This window comes from Rhinopithecus bieti, unplaced genomic scaffold (genome assembly GCF_001698545.2).
Source record: "Rhinopithecus bieti isolate Rb0 unplaced genomic scaffold, ASM169854v2 scaffold_18620, whole genome shotgun sequence".
Taxonomy (NCBI): Eukaryota; Metazoa; Chordata; class Mammalia; order Primates; family Cercopithecidae; genus Rhinopithecus; species Rhinopithecus bieti.
This window is the reverse complement of record NW_016809631.1, coordinates 1610533-1625964: the sequence shown is the minus strand read 5'-3', so window position 1 is coordinate 1625964 and position 15432 is coordinate 1610533. Positions and strand designations below refer to the sequence as shown.

At 32.8% G+C, this 15432-nt stretch overlaps 1 protein-coding gene across 2 annotated transcripts in view; it reads left to right on the top strand.

Moving 5' to 3' along the window:
- UBE2D1 (ubiquitin conjugating enzyme E2 D1) overlaps nucleotides 1-8307 on the top strand; it is a 36411-nt gene extending 28104 nt beyond the window's left edge. For both annotated transcript variants that reach the window (XM_017889914.1, XM_017889915.1), the window contains 4 exons: nucleotides 1184-1261; nucleotides 2326-2431; nucleotides 5501-5594; nucleotides 6283-8307. In XM_017889914.1, coding sequence (XP_017745403.1) covers nucleotides 1184-1261; nucleotides 2326-2431; nucleotides 5501-5594; nucleotides 6283-6328 — 324 coding nt within the window. In that variant the 3' untranslated portion in view covers nucleotides 6329-8307. The remainder of the gene's footprint in view (nucleotides 1-1183; nucleotides 1262-2325; nucleotides 2432-5500; nucleotides 5595-6282) is intronic.
- Nucleotides 8308-15432: the final 7125 nt, after the last annotated feature.

The following is a 15432-nucleotide window of genomic DNA, read 5'->3' as shown; positions in this document are numbered from 1 at the left end:
AAGGTAAAATACAATGTATTTATATAACAACTTTCAATAAGAATCCATTTATTTCTGTTTGTTTTAATTAGTTACTAAGAGCCTTCAAAATACTCTCATTTAAAGGCCCACCCTTACCTTTTGAATTATGACCTTTCACAAATATTTTTTAGGTGAATCACATGTAACAAATGGTTATAATTATGTTATTCATAACTCCCTTACTTTGGTAATGTAAATATTTACTCTACAGTACACTGGACCATATCTATCATTGTAATTTATCTTTGTTTTCTGTATTTCTTACAATTTTTGATAAACTAGAATTAAACAACATATAGAGTAAGAATTATTATCGAGTAAAGTCCTGTAGCATATATGTGGAAACTTAAGGAAGTAATAAGTCTTGGTGTTATTACCAGAATGCTGATATAACATGATATATTTAATGAAATATGAAATAATCAAAATAGAATTTTAGGTATATTTTGCTAGCATTTTCTTTTTTCAAATTTTTTTTTGTTTGTAATGTTCTATTTTCTAATGGCCATAAAGAAACATGGTTAAATCTAAATTTCTTTAGTAAAGTTGATTCCCAATTTGATAGTAGCATGAATATATAATTTTGTTTTGGACTTTTTTGGTTTCTCTACATTATTTTATAAATAATTACTAAACAAAGATTTGGGAGATAAATTGTGTAGCAGGGTCCTTAGCATTTTCTTTTCATGACAGCCTCTTCCGTTCATCTCCATTCTTGGTCATTAAGTGAACATCAGAACTTAAGTTTTACTAGCTTCAAGCCTTTTTCAAAAAAATACTGATTACAGCTGCAGAAAATGATCTGTTCCCACAGCAGTCTTGTGTGTATACTGATCTTTAACAATTTGTACTCATAACCAGATTTGTTTGGACAAGTCACACCACTGTGTGTGTCCTGTTTTTGTTTTGTTTTAAATTTTATGATGTCGGCATAATTGTTGGAAAATCCTCCTTCGTACCTGCAAAGAGAAACCTGTTCTCAAGGTAAATGATTTGAACTTATGACAAAATGGTTGCATTTTTTTCAAACTGGTAATATTTAATGAAATTATTTTAAACACGATGGCATTTTTTTCAAACTGATAATATTTGGGGGAAATAACGTTGTCATTATAAATAAATATAGTAATCAAATGCTGATGCAAATCTTTTGTAATTTCAGCCTGATAGCGCATATCAAGGTGGAGTCTTCTTTCTCACTGTACATTTCCCGACAGATTATCCTTTTAAACCACCAAAGGTATTTTTATTTTTATGATTGATGTGACTCCCATGTGAGGGATTTTACTCTTTATCTAGAGCTCATTTTGTATGTCAAAGACTGGGGGGGAGATTAGCATTTTCTGTTTTATAAAAAATACTGAATCTAAAATCTGATTTCTTATTGAAATACTTTATTAAGTCTATAAAACAAAAGTCAGTATCTGTCATGCTATAAATTTAATTCCTTGCTTTTCTTTCTCTTCTTATTGGATACGTGTAGTTTGAGAAATTTTTATGATTAAGAGTCAGACTTTCCTATTCATGGGATTATCTTTCCAAAGTTGATCCTTATTTGTCTTTTTTTTTTTTTTTTTAAGTATTTAATAAGCATTCACTGAGTACCTACCATGTTCTTCTACACTAGGGAAATCCAAAAGTAAATATGAAACAGTCCCTTAATTTAGTATGGTAGGAGAGAGAAACACATGTTAAATTTAGATTTGCTCTAAAGAGGAAACAAATGATGGGGATTTCAGGGAGGGGAAAAATGAGCAAATTCTGTCACTCAGGAAATAATTATTTTAAATAGTTAAAAACAGATTAACATTGTATTTATGAAATGGTATGACAACTCTTGTGGAAAATTAGGGTTCTTGATGGATTTCTTAGCTGAGACCCCTCAACTTTGCCCTGAAACAGCGTCAGCACCCTGGTTTTAGATCCAAGTGTTACTTCCAGGTATCACCAATAGTCAAATCAAGAAAGGGATTACTTCTATGTATGATGAAAGCCATGGTTAATTACTTTAGATGCTACTCAACCAGTCATACCAGCTACTAGAGACTTATTTATTACACTGTCCAAAATACTTTTCAGTTCCTTGGAGGGGAAAGAAGGAAACTGACTTGTTTTGTTCACATTCTCACTAGCTAGAACTATGTCTAGCACAAAGTAGATAATTATTTGATTTGTGCTGAAGACTTTTCTCCTCTAACATTATGTAAAGTGGAACATATTTTACCCTAGAGCAAATTGGTTCTGTTTTATTCATAGTTGATTCAAAGGTGATTGTCATATTTTGTTGTTTTGTTTTATGTTTAGATCGCTTTCACAACAAAAATTTACCATCCAAACATAAACAGTAATGGAAGTATTTGTCTCGATATTCTGAGGTCACAATGGTCACCAGCTCTGACTGTATCAAAAGGTAATTTCATCGATCAGATTTAAAACAGTTGATAACAGTGAGACAGGAAAAATCCAACAGAATTACCTGTGGACTAAAGTTTTAAAACAACAATCAACTGTGCTTTCTCTGGTTTTGATTTTGTTTTGCTCTCTTCGCTCTTGTGTTACTCTGGCTTTTGGCAGTTAGCTTTGGTTGAGTGGAGTGTGGATGGACAAATCTAAATGATGAAATGAGAAAAAACTTAAAATATCAGAGCTAGAAATTTGGGGATAAACCTATTGACATTTTATCCTTTTAGCTTGGGTGTTGTCTTTTAAAAAAGAGAGAGTACCCAGGCACTGTGGCTCATGCCTATTACTCTAACACTTTGGAAGGCTGAAGTAGGAGGATTGCTTGAGCCCAAGAGTTCAGGACTGACCTGGGCAACATAGGAGACCCTGTCTCTGCAAAAAAAGAGAGAGAATAAGAGATAGTAAAAGGAAGATTTTGGGACTAGTTGTCCCATTCATTAAATGGAAATGTTGACAGTAATAAAGCTTTACAGCTGTTTTACTTCATCCAAGAAAAAAATACCAGATTTGATTGATAAATGATTTAAAATGGAAGACATTTCACACTGTAGGATAATGCAATACATACAGCATGTTAGTCTAAACTTCGCATCATCAGGAGTGTTATTATAGTGACTGACTCAAGATCTGTGCTGATTCTCAACTTTTACAGGTGTATAGGTGTTCTTTGCTGGATTATCAGGGGTATACATAGGCCATCTGAAGCCATTTTATTTCATTAGCCAATACTACTTACTGTGCTAACACTCTTAATTTATATATTGTTTCTCTAAAAGAAGAGAACCTGACAGTTGGAAAATATTGTTTAGGTTAGAAGCAGCTGCACTGAAGTAACCATCAAGTTTTCCGTTTTTATAAAATTGAAGAAAATGTTTCCCTTGAAGGGATTTATGGAAGCAATCTGGACTCATTTTTTATTTTTAATAATTGCTACTTGAATATACAACATGTTTTTAAAAGTAATAAGGTTTATAGGAAGCAGGATCCACAGCCATAGCTCTTTCAAATATTAGATAAATAATAGCTCTTTCAGTTCCATTATGAATGGTAGTTTTTCTGACCTCAGATGCTCATCTACAGTATTCATATAGATTCTCATATTCTTTTAAGAATCTTTCACACAGTGTAACTGTCATGCATTAGATATATGAAAAATTCTGTGTTGAAGGGTAATTCAAGTTCAAATGCTGTTTCCTGGAATGGTGTCACAAAATGAATCTCACTTGGCATAAACCGCTAAGTCCTTATACATATAAAAGAAATGGCAAACTGCCAGATACTGAGTACTTATATTCTGACATTGGTAGCTTTTAATAAAGAATCAGTAGTGTTAGATTCTGGAAACCATCCTGTGAGAAATGAAACAGCCTCAGTTTCCTTGTAAGTAAAAATGGGAATTCTTACAGTGTTACCATATAGGGTTGCTATGTACCTAATACATAGTGGGCACTTACATCAATGTTAACTGTTACCGTTTTCTTTACCTTAAGGGATAGACATTGTTTGTGTGCATGATAGTGAAGTTGGGGCAAATGGCTCCTGGCCGTAGGGGTGAGCAGAGGAGGAACTTCCTTCTTGCTTACTTTTTTATAAGATAGATCATACCTTGCTCATTTGTTTGTATATTTTTTACTTTTCTATATATATATATATTTTTTAATGTTTAATTTGTTTATCTTAAAAGATTTTTTTTTAAATTAAATATAGACAGAGTCTTGCTGTGTTGCCCAAGCTGGTCTCAAACTCCTGGCCTCAAGTGATTCCCCCTGCCTTGGTCTCCTAAAGTGCTGGTATTATAGGTGTGAGCCACATTGCCCAGCTTATTATTATTATTATTATTATTATTATTATTATTATTATTTTTGAGATGGGGTTGCTGTGTTGCCCAGGCTGGTCTCGAATTCCTAAGCTCAAGGATCCTTCAGCCTCAGCCTCCCAAGTAGTTGGCATTATAGGCACATGCCACCATGCCTGGAGCTTTTCCATATTTTAAATGTCTTCTTTTGCTTTTTATCATGAGGTTAGTCTGGAAGCATTCTGGGGCTGTAAGTTAGCCCTGAAAATCTACCCTGTTGGTTTAATATACAAGGCTTTAAGTTTCATTGGGCAGATAGAAGATAAGAAAAATGAATAAAATATTAATTTTTTCTTTAGTTCATAACATCCCCCCTTTGCTTGTAATTGTAAGAGTCAACTCTGCTCTATAAATCCACCTTTGGACTTGAAAGAGTAGGAAAATAGAAAGGAAACGCAGTGGGGTGGGGGCAAGTGGAAATGGGAGGTTGGTCCAGAGGTTCCATGAACCTCCTCAGAAGTGGTGGCATGCAGTTGAAGCAGACAGTTGAGGAACCAGAGTCCTTGTTCCCTCTTATTTCAGATAATTAGATCGTGTGTGTGTGTGTGTGTGTGTGTTTTAGTGTAGCTATTTGCATTAGGATTTTGACATACTGGAGTAACAACTCCTTTTTCAATTTTCATTTCTATTTTAAAATATGCAAGCTATGTAAAGATAGCTGTTCACATTATTTTTAAATGCATGCAATACGAATAAAGTACATGAAGTAAAGATTCATTGAAAAAAATTTTACAAATTTTTCTTCTTTATAGACAGACTATAGCTCTAAGCCAATGTAAAAGAGTGTATGAGCACAGTATCCAAAATGGTTTGGACTATTAACTGTAATTTGATTGTTCTGTAGAGAACTCTCAAGTTAAAAGGTTGCTAATAGCTACTTTGGAGGCTCACATTTTTTTAAATAAATGGATACTCAGATAGAATTTAAAACTTCAAAAGCTAAAATAATTTTGTATTTTAAGCATCCTACGGTAATTTTATAACTTTAAAAATTAAAGATCAATTTGCTCTCAACCAAAGTAGAATAAAATGTAGTTTGATGTGTTCGTTTTATTTTTTTCGTAAGTACAGTATCTATATTCACTAAAATTATTTTCACATATGTAATTTGTATGAAGTAGGAGGGTTATTGTCTAATATGATGTTCTCTTTTAAATCTAGTTTTATTGTCCATATGTTCTCTACTTTGTGATCCTAATCCAGATGACCCCTTAGTACCAGATATTGCACAAATCTATAAATCAGACAAAGAAAAGTAAGTGTTTACTTATCTTAGTTTCTGTGTGGATACATTCCTATATAGTATGCTGAAACATGAATGTTATCAATATGTTTTGAGTAAATTTAATTACGGTTGTTATGTGTATATTGTTTATCTTTTTCCAATGGAGTAAACCTTTCTTTTAGAACTATTAGACCTTTTACAGTAAATCTTGTTCCTTCCCACTTACTGTTCAGTAGTATATACTCTGTATTTGAAAAATAGGTATTTATATTCTAGGTGGTAAATTAAAAATGAAAGAATTTAATCATTGGAAAGTATTAAATGTGTATTATCTTCTCCAAGGAAGAGGAGTTCTATGGCCATCCAGACTGACCTAATTCTCAAACTGCTTCATCTTGCTAGTACTGTAGGTTTATTTGCAATTTGTAGATAATGCTCCTTTAGTATTGGCTTTTGTAAATTTCTGTCAGAAGCTGGTTTCTGTATTTTGATTTTTGTATAGTTGGATACATTTTCATATAGGTTGCAGAGAAATCCATGAGTTAAAAAATATTTTTCCTGTTTTATTTCTGCGTGAACCTAAGTCACATTGACCCAATAATTAATATATGTGTGATTATTACAATTACGTATAAGAAGGTAGAATATATAGTTTTATATAGATAGATGCTTCTGAAATATTTTGTATGTTTTACTATATCCTTTTGTATATTTACAGATACAACAGACATGCAAGAGAATGGACTCAGAAATATGCAATGTAAAATCAAAAACATTTTCATATATACCAGAGTACTGTAAAATCTAGGTTTTTTTCAACATTAGCAGTAAATTGAGCACTGTTTACTGTTTCATTGTACCATGAAACCATTTGATTTTTACCCATTTTAAATGTGTTTCTGAAGCAAGACAAAACAAACTTCCAAAAATACCCTTAAGACTGTGATGAGAGCATTTATCATTTTGTATGCATTGAGAAAGACATTTATTATGGTTTTTAAGACACTTGGACATCTGCATCTTCAGCTTACAAGATCTACAGTGCAGCTGAAAAGCAACCAAATTATTTTTTGCTGAAACTAGATGTTTTTACATGAGAAATACTGTATGTGTTGTCTAAGATGTCAGTTTTATAAATCTGTATTCAGATTTCATTCTTTGTTAGCTCACTTTATAATTTGTATTTTTTTACTGTATAGACTAAATATATTCTATTTACATGTACGTCGACTCATTAATTTTTTCCTGTGAACAGTATTGAAAAACCCCAATGGCTGATAATTAAGTGAATTAACTGTGTCTCCCTTGTCTTAGGATATTCTGTAGATTGATTGCAGATTTCTTAAATCTGAAATGATCTTTACACTGTAATTCTCAGCATACTGATTATGGAGAAACACTTGTTTTGATTTTGTTATACTTGACTTAACTTTATTGCAATGTGAATTAATTGCACTGCTAAGTAGGAAGATGTGTAACTTTTATTTGTTGCTATTCACATTTGAATTTTTTCCTGTATAGGCAATATTATATTGACACCTTTTACAGATCTTACTGTAGCTTTTTCCATATAAATAAAATGCTTTTCTACTATTTGTCTTGATTACTTAAAAAAATAAAATATAAGTAAGGGTCAAAACTCTAAAATTTTGCATGAAAATTACTTCCAAATTGTGAAAATCAGATCTATTTTGTTTGCCATTAGTCACCATTAGTTATATAAATTTTATTGTTTTAGGTTAGTATCTCTTTACCAAATTGTCAGTCTGTAAGATGATATATATTGATCCCTTGCTGCAGAGGAGAATTTAGAGTAATTTGGGGTTTGTCTTGGATTATATCTAAATGGATTATTTGTTAAAAGTACTGAAATGAGTATAAGGCAGTATCACCCATCCTAAAGAAAGGTCTTTATAGACCTGCACAGTCACTAGATTAATTCATTAAAATGCCCCCACCTCGATGTAACTGACATTACATTTCTTAACATTTTAAAATCTAGAATTTCTAAAATGGAATTTAATGCCATCACAATTTGAAAAACTTGTTTTTTTTTAAGCTATAGAAGTTACAGAGGAAGTTCTAAAATTATGCCTCCCTCTGTTTTTATAAGTTGCCATCGAAAAGTGATTTAAATAAGCAGGTTATCTTTATAGATTTTAAAGAAAACTAGAACGTCTTAATGTTTTAACTTGGGGAAAAAATACATCTCTTTAATGTTTAGCATGCTTGTCAACCTTGAGTGAGTGTCATTTTGAAGAACAGTTGTAGCCCTTCTGATTATTGCAGTAGCTGTAGAAGTGTGTAAGAATATGTGATGGGTGTAGTCATTAGCAAAGCATTTAAATCACTTGAGTATTTTGTCATGGTTAATTACTACTAAAGCACAAAATAACCTATTGTTAGAAAATATGTGTTTTTATAAATGAATATAAAATACTTAAATGAATTGTGAAATGGATGTTTAAGAAAATATAGGCTTAAAAAGTAAATATATAAAATGATGTCTTAAAACAGCCATATCATGAAAACTTATACTTAGCTATATTATTATAAGCTACATTTGCCCTGAATTTGAACACTCAACATCATTAGATTTAAGTATTTAGTATATTTTGATAAAGGGTTTTGTTTCTTCAATATCTTCATTTTAAACAACAACAAAAAACTTTCATTTGTGTGGCATTTATTTTTGGAAGTGTCTTCTTTTTTTTCTTTATTAAAGTTTTTGAAACTTGCCTAACTCGTTTGCCTTTGCTTACATCTGGATTGTACTAGATTTGAGGAGTAAGCAGAAGTTCTCATAATTAGCTAAAAACCCTGAGTTCCATAGTGGCGTCATGATCAGTCAGATCACCATTTTGGGTATATTATTTTGCTTAACTCTAAAAGGAGAACATTGGTTACCTTTTAAAACTATAGATTAAAAGCCAGGGCCTTTTTGTGGATTAAGCGTTAATTTAAGGACTTCTTGGACTGAGAGAAATGGGTAGTCTTTTGGGGATTTAGGATCCCACCTCTTGAAGTTGCATAGTTGAAAACCATGTTCAAATTGGATTCTGAACACTTATAACTGCCATTTACAGCAGTTACCCACATCAGTGATATGGGTTGTAAGGGCAGCCTCACCACCATCCTCCAACTATCTCAAAAGCATATGATTCCTGAAGCACAAGCTTTACATATATGCCTCTGTCAACCGCATTTAATTATTCATTTTTGCATTATTTCCCTGTTTCACTCCTCTTAAAACTCTGATAGGGAAAATTAAAATTATAAATGAACTACATATCAAGGACAACTCTAAGTGCTAATACTCAAAAGTTACTTTTCGTAAGAAAAAAATAAAATACATTGTAGTTTTAAATTTTTCTTATCATTGTGATCTATCTAATGATTCAGTCGTTGACGTTTGTCAACATCCTGCTCTCCCACAGTTCTGTATTTTTCAAATGGAGAGATTAAGGAAATTAATTTTCCTCCCAAATTAAAAGAGATTATTGGTGATGAGACTGTATCATGTCTGTTTCCTGGTAGTCATTTTGAACTGCACAAAAGCCCAGCCCACTTGATAATGCTTTAAAATTTGAGTTCTGCAGTAGAATCATCAGTCCTGTTACTCTATCTTCCTAGGACCAGCCATGAAAGATGTGATCAGTGCTTTAGCCATGGCCATAAAAACGGAGCCTCATTGTATTCAAATTGTTGAAAGTACTGTTTATCTTTGTTTCAGTCTTTTAAGTGATTATTAATACAATAAAAAATCTGATTAAAAATTAGTTTTATTTTCAGCTGTAAAGTAGGGCTTTCACTTTTTTTTTAAAGCAGAGGCTTAATCACAATTTAATAGCTGTAAAATGTAATACAGATTATTTATGAAAGGTCTTATATCCCATAATGCCTCTCTTTCATCGTTCTGATGGTAGTGTTGCATAAATAGGGCAGCAGGTAGCGTCTCATCTAATTTCACTTATAAAAGTTCCTATGTGTAGATAACTAGTTATTTCTACTCTCTTTTTGAACTTAGTAATGTGTCTGCAAGCTCTTCTTAAACTGTGTAATTAATACGTTTTCCCTAGCTTTTTTCAGTAGTGATGATAACTGAAAATTTGTAGACAGCTGATAGTGTCCTGGTGACAGCCTAATAGATGTTATATCCTTATTTGTATTTTGTTACATTTACATTTCTGCTCCCATTATCCTGTTATATGTAAGAATGTGGCTTTAAACTGTAAATGAACTGAACTAATAGGAAGAGAGAAAATTTACCTGAGAGTATTAGTATTGGGGGGTATTTTGTGTAATAAGAAACATTTCTCTAAAAACTTGGCTAGCACTCTCAGGTCCTGCTGTTGTCAAGGGAGAGATGTGCCTTTCTTCTCTCATGAGGAGGTTGCTTTTATTATACTGGCATATGCTGAAGGTCTGAACTCTCCTCATAGAATTCACTTCGCGGGAAAAACTGTTAAGATCTCTTGAGTGCAAAAGATCACTATGGGTTGCATATGAAATATTTCAGTATAAACTCAATATACATATTGTGGGAAGTTGTGACACCACTTGTGTTAGCACTTTTGGTACACTTGTTTTGGCAGTCCCACACATTCAGCGTGTCAATAGAAGAATGCACGGGACTCAATATATCATCATACTCAACAGTTAAGATTTATTACAGCCACCTGACAAGGATACACAGTGGGGCAGTAAGGGGAAAGACAGACCAGGCAGTCTGGAGGAATCCATGTGCAGGCTCCCTGTGCTCTCCCTGCAGGGGCCACAAGAGTAAAGCCTTCCTCTAGTAGTAGCATGGGCATAGTGTTTCTGCCCAAGGAAGCCAGTGTGAAACTCAAAGTCCAGGGTTTTTACTGGGGGCTAATCACGTAAGCATCCTTTGTTTTCCAAAATTCTAGTCTCCTAGAAGGAAAGCAGGTGTTCACCATAAATCATATTGTTTATTTAAGAAGTCTAGTCAGGCTAGCACAGCAAGCACATCTTATCACTCAGGGATGGTTTCAGAAGCCAGGTTTCTAGATGTCAGCCAAGGGCGAATCTTGTAAACAGGCCATTCTAAAGATCAGGCCTGTATAATTTGTTGAAAAAACTCTTCTTTCCCTTTGAATGGCCTTAGTACCCTTGTTGAAAACAACTGACTATAGAGGTTTATTTCTGGACTCTCAGTTCCATTCCATCAGTCACTATGCCTTGCCCCCAGTATGACACTGTTTTGATTACTGTAACTTTGTAGTAGCTTTTGAAATGGGGAAGTGTGTGCCCTCCAACTCTGTTCTTTTACAGTACTGTTTTGACTCTTCAGGCCCCTCGTAATTCCATATATATGTTAGGGTCAGATTTGCCATTTGTCCTGAGATTTAATTGGGATTTATTCAATCTGCAGAGCAATTTTGGTAAAGTTGACTTTTTTTGTTCTGGTTATCTACTGCTGAACAATAAACCACCCCAAGCTAAGTAGTGTAAGAGAACAACCATTTCTTTATGCACATGGATTCTGTTGGGTGAGGAATTGGGATGAGGCACGGGAGGGATGGCCGGTCTACTCCACGGTACTTAGGGTCTTAGCTCAGGATGACTCAGATGACTTGAGGCTGGAAGCATTTGGAGGTTTCTCCACTCATACGTTGGCACCAGGACAGGTATTATATTCTAGGTCACTTATTAAGGGCCTTTCTAAGTGGTTTGATCTTTGCACAACATGGCTGCCCACTTCCAAGAGGGAGCAGTTGGAGGTAAGTGTTCCAAGAGAATGAGGTTACAGTAAGCTGCCTTTTTAAGTGTAATCTAGCCTTTGAAGTCAGACAGTGTGTAGTTCATTGGACGAAACAGTCACAAACTCACTCAAATTCAAGGAAAGTGGACATAGACCCTTTTCCTTGGAAAACAATTTGGGGTCACTAATATGTCTTGTTGACTGGTCATTACAATGTACATGAATCACTCAATGTACTTAGGTGGTCTTTAATTTCTAATTGTCTAAGTGTTTTTATAGGGTAATTGTTTTGTAATTCTCTGTATAGAGGTCTTGCACATTTTTCATTGGATTCATTTCTATGTATCGTTTTAAAACCTATTATAAAGTTATTTTTCATTTCATATATTTATATTCTTTATAGAAAAGCAATTTATAATATTCAACTTATATCCTGCAACGTTGCTAAATTTCCTTTGAAGTTTGTACAATTCTAAAGTTTTCTATACTTACTTATAATCATGTCACCTGCAGATAGAGATGATTTTATTCAAATCTATATGCCATATTTCTTTTTTTTCCTTTTGTTGCCTTAGCCTGAGCTCCAATATCATGCTGAATAGAAATAGTAATAGCAAGCATCCTTTCTTGATTTCCAAGGGAAAGCTCTTATATGTCAATATTAACAATGGTGTTTCTTTCATATCAAGGAAGTTTTCTATTCCTAGTTCTTAAAGCATTTTTATTACTACTGAGTTATGAGTTGAATTTAATACTTTTTCTTCATTTATCAAGATTATTGTGATGTTTATCCTTTTCTTTGATTAATGTCGTGTGATGAATTACACAAATTGATGTTCACATGCTAAATTATCCTTACATTTCTGGATAGAAACCCACTTTGAGATGTATTTATTTTCCTTACAAACCACTAGATTCTATTTGCAATTTTTTTTTAGGATTTTTGCAACTGTGTTCATGAGAGAAATTGGTCCATAATTTCCTTTAGTGAATATCTTTGTCAACTTTCATACCTCAAGTTATGCTGGGCTCATAAAAAGAATGAAGAAACGTTTCCTTTGTTCTCTGGAAGAGTTTGTATAAGATTTGTGTATTTTTTCCTTAAATATTTTGAAGAATATTCTGAAGGCATAATGTCTAGAGTTTTTTTTGTTGTGGTGGTGGTTATGGGAAGATTTTAATAATAAATTATATTTTCTTTATATATGGACTAGATATATTTTTTGTTACTTGGTTTTGTGTTTTTCAAAGAATTTGTGCATTTTATCTAAATCGTTGATCTATTTGGCATAGAGTTGTTCATGATATCCTCGTCTTTTTGAAGGTAATATGTATCTGTAGTCATACATGTCTCCTCACAGTTTTTTCCTTGGTGAGTCTTGCTAGAAGACTATCAACTTTATTAATCTTTCAGAGAATCAGTATTTTATTTTTTAAAATTTCTTTTTACATTTGTTTTCCATTTCACTGATTTATATTATTTATTTATATTTTCTTTAGTTTTTTATTTTGATTCATTTTTTGTAGCTTCTTAAGATTGAAACATAATTTTTAAAAACCTTCCCTCTTTTCTGATATATGTATTTAAAACTATGTTTCCCCCTAAGTACCACTTTAGCTGCATCCTACAAGTTTTGAAATATTGTATCTACATTGCCATTCAGTTAAAAATATTTTCTAATTCTTGTTTTGATTTTTTTATTCACTTACGAGTTATATATAAGGATGTATTGTTTTATTTCCAGGCAATTAGGCTTTTTTTTTTTAAAGTTAAATTTTTGCTATTGATTTCTAGCTTAATTTCTCCGTGGCCAGAAAACATAATATGAATAGTTTCAATTCTTTGAAATCTGCTGAAGCTTGCTTCATGGCCCAGCATATGGAAATTATGATAAATGTATCATATGCATTTGAAAAGAATATGAATTTTTATTATTAGATTCAGTGTTTATATGTGCTAATTAGATCAAGCTTGTTAATTGTGTTTATAATTTTTATTTGCTTATTCTCACAGCCATTAAGGGAGATATGTTAAAAGGTTTCCCATTATGATTGTGAAATTGTCTGTTTTATTTTTACCTTATATATTTTGAAATCATATTTTTGGATACTATCTCTTACACACACACACACAATTGTGATATCACATTAAGAAACATCTCTATCTGTATTAATGCTTTTGCCTTAAACTCCCCTTTATCTAATATTAGTATGGTTTCTTTTGGCTAGTATTTGCAGTGTATATCTTTTTCTATTCTTTAATTTTTGACCTTTCTGTGTCCCTTTTAAATGTGTGTCTCCAGTACTCATTTCAAAGTTGGGTTCTATTTAATTTGGTTTTTATCCAATCTGACCATTTTAGTATTTCAATTAGAGAATTTCACTCTTTTGCATTTAAAGGAATTACTGATATAGTTGGATTTATACCAACTATGTTCCCATTTTGTTTTTTTTTTTTTCTTCTTAACCATGTTTTATTTTTTTCCCCTTTCTTTTGCTTTCTTTTGGGTTATTCAGTTTTATAACAGTGTCATTTTCTTTCCCTCTGATAAGTTGTTAGACATTCTTCGTGCATGTGATTACTCTAAATTAAAAGATCTATCTCTGATTATAGTTTAATATAAATTATTACTTGTACCATTTTCCCTGTAATGTGAAAACCTTAGACCACCTTGATTCCATTGTCTCTTTCCCACCTTTTCCTTTATTATTATTGTCATGTATTTTAATTTGATACATATGGTAAATTCCACAAGACACTGATGTTTTGTATGTCAGTATCATTATACCTAACTCCGATTTTACTTTTTCCAGTATTCATTGCTTTCCTGTTTCATTCTGGGATCATTTGCCTTTTAACTAAAGAACTCCCTTTAGAATTTCGTTTAGTGTATGTCTTCTGGTGACAAATACTCTGCTTGGTTTTGCTTTTCTGAAAATGTTTTTATTTTGCCTTCATTTTTACAGGGTATTTTTACTGGGAATAGAATTCTAGATGGGTATTTTCTTTCAGCAATTTAAAGATGTCATTCCATTGTGTTCTGGATTCCATAATTTATTGAGAGGTCAGCTATTATTAGTCTTTTTTTTTTTTTCTTCTTTTTTTCTTGAGACGGAGTCTTGCTCTGTTACCCAGGCTGGAGTGTAGTAGTGTGATCTCGGCTCACTGCAACCTCCACCTCCTGGGTTCAAGCGATTCTCCTGCCTCAGCCTCCTGAGTAGCTGTGCCTGCCATCACGCCCTGCTAATTTTTATATTTTTAACAGAGAAGGGGTTTCACCATATTGGCCAGGCTGGTCTCAAGCTCCTGACCTCAAGTGATCCTTGGCCTTGGCCTCCCAAAGCACTGGGATTACAGGTGTGAGCCACTGCGCCTGGCCTTATTAGTCTTACTGCTTTTTAAAAAGTAATATGCCTATTTTCTCTGACTGCTTTTAAGATTATCTTATTTTCGTCAGTTTTACAATGGTGTTACAAAGTGTAGTTTTCTTTGTCTTTATCCTGCTTGAGGTTCACAGAGCTTCTTGAATCTGTGGGTTGATATATTTTCATCAGTTCTAGAAAATCTCAGCCATTATTTTATGGAATATTGCTTCTGTCCCATTCTATTTCTCCCCTTTAGAACCCCAGTATAAAAAATATATATTTGATCTTTTGACTGCATCCAACATGTTTTCAAACCTCTTTTCTGTGTTTTCCTTTTTTACCCTTTGTCCTTCTGTGCATCAGTTTTGTATTGACCTTTTTTCCAGCCTTAATCCTATTTCCTGCTGTTTTCAATATGTTTTTAAACCCATCAACTCCATTTCAGACATTGTGGTTAATACTAGGTTTATTTTTCAGTTCTGAGTTACCATTTGATTTTTTAAACATATTTTAGTTTTTTTGATGAGTTCCTAAATTGTTTTATTTTTTTCCATATTTTCTCTAGTTTTGAAGTTCTTAATCACAGTTATTTAAAAGTCTTTGCTAACTCTAGTATCTGAGTTACCTGTGGGTCTGCTTTTATTGAAGGCCAGACATTGTGCAAAAAAGCTGTGAAGACTCATGATGTTTTCTTCCACCAAAGAGGTTTCATCATGTGCTCTGCTAGTCAAATAGAGTGTGAAGATGACCACCTTAATGCAGTCAGGGCCTTTGCTT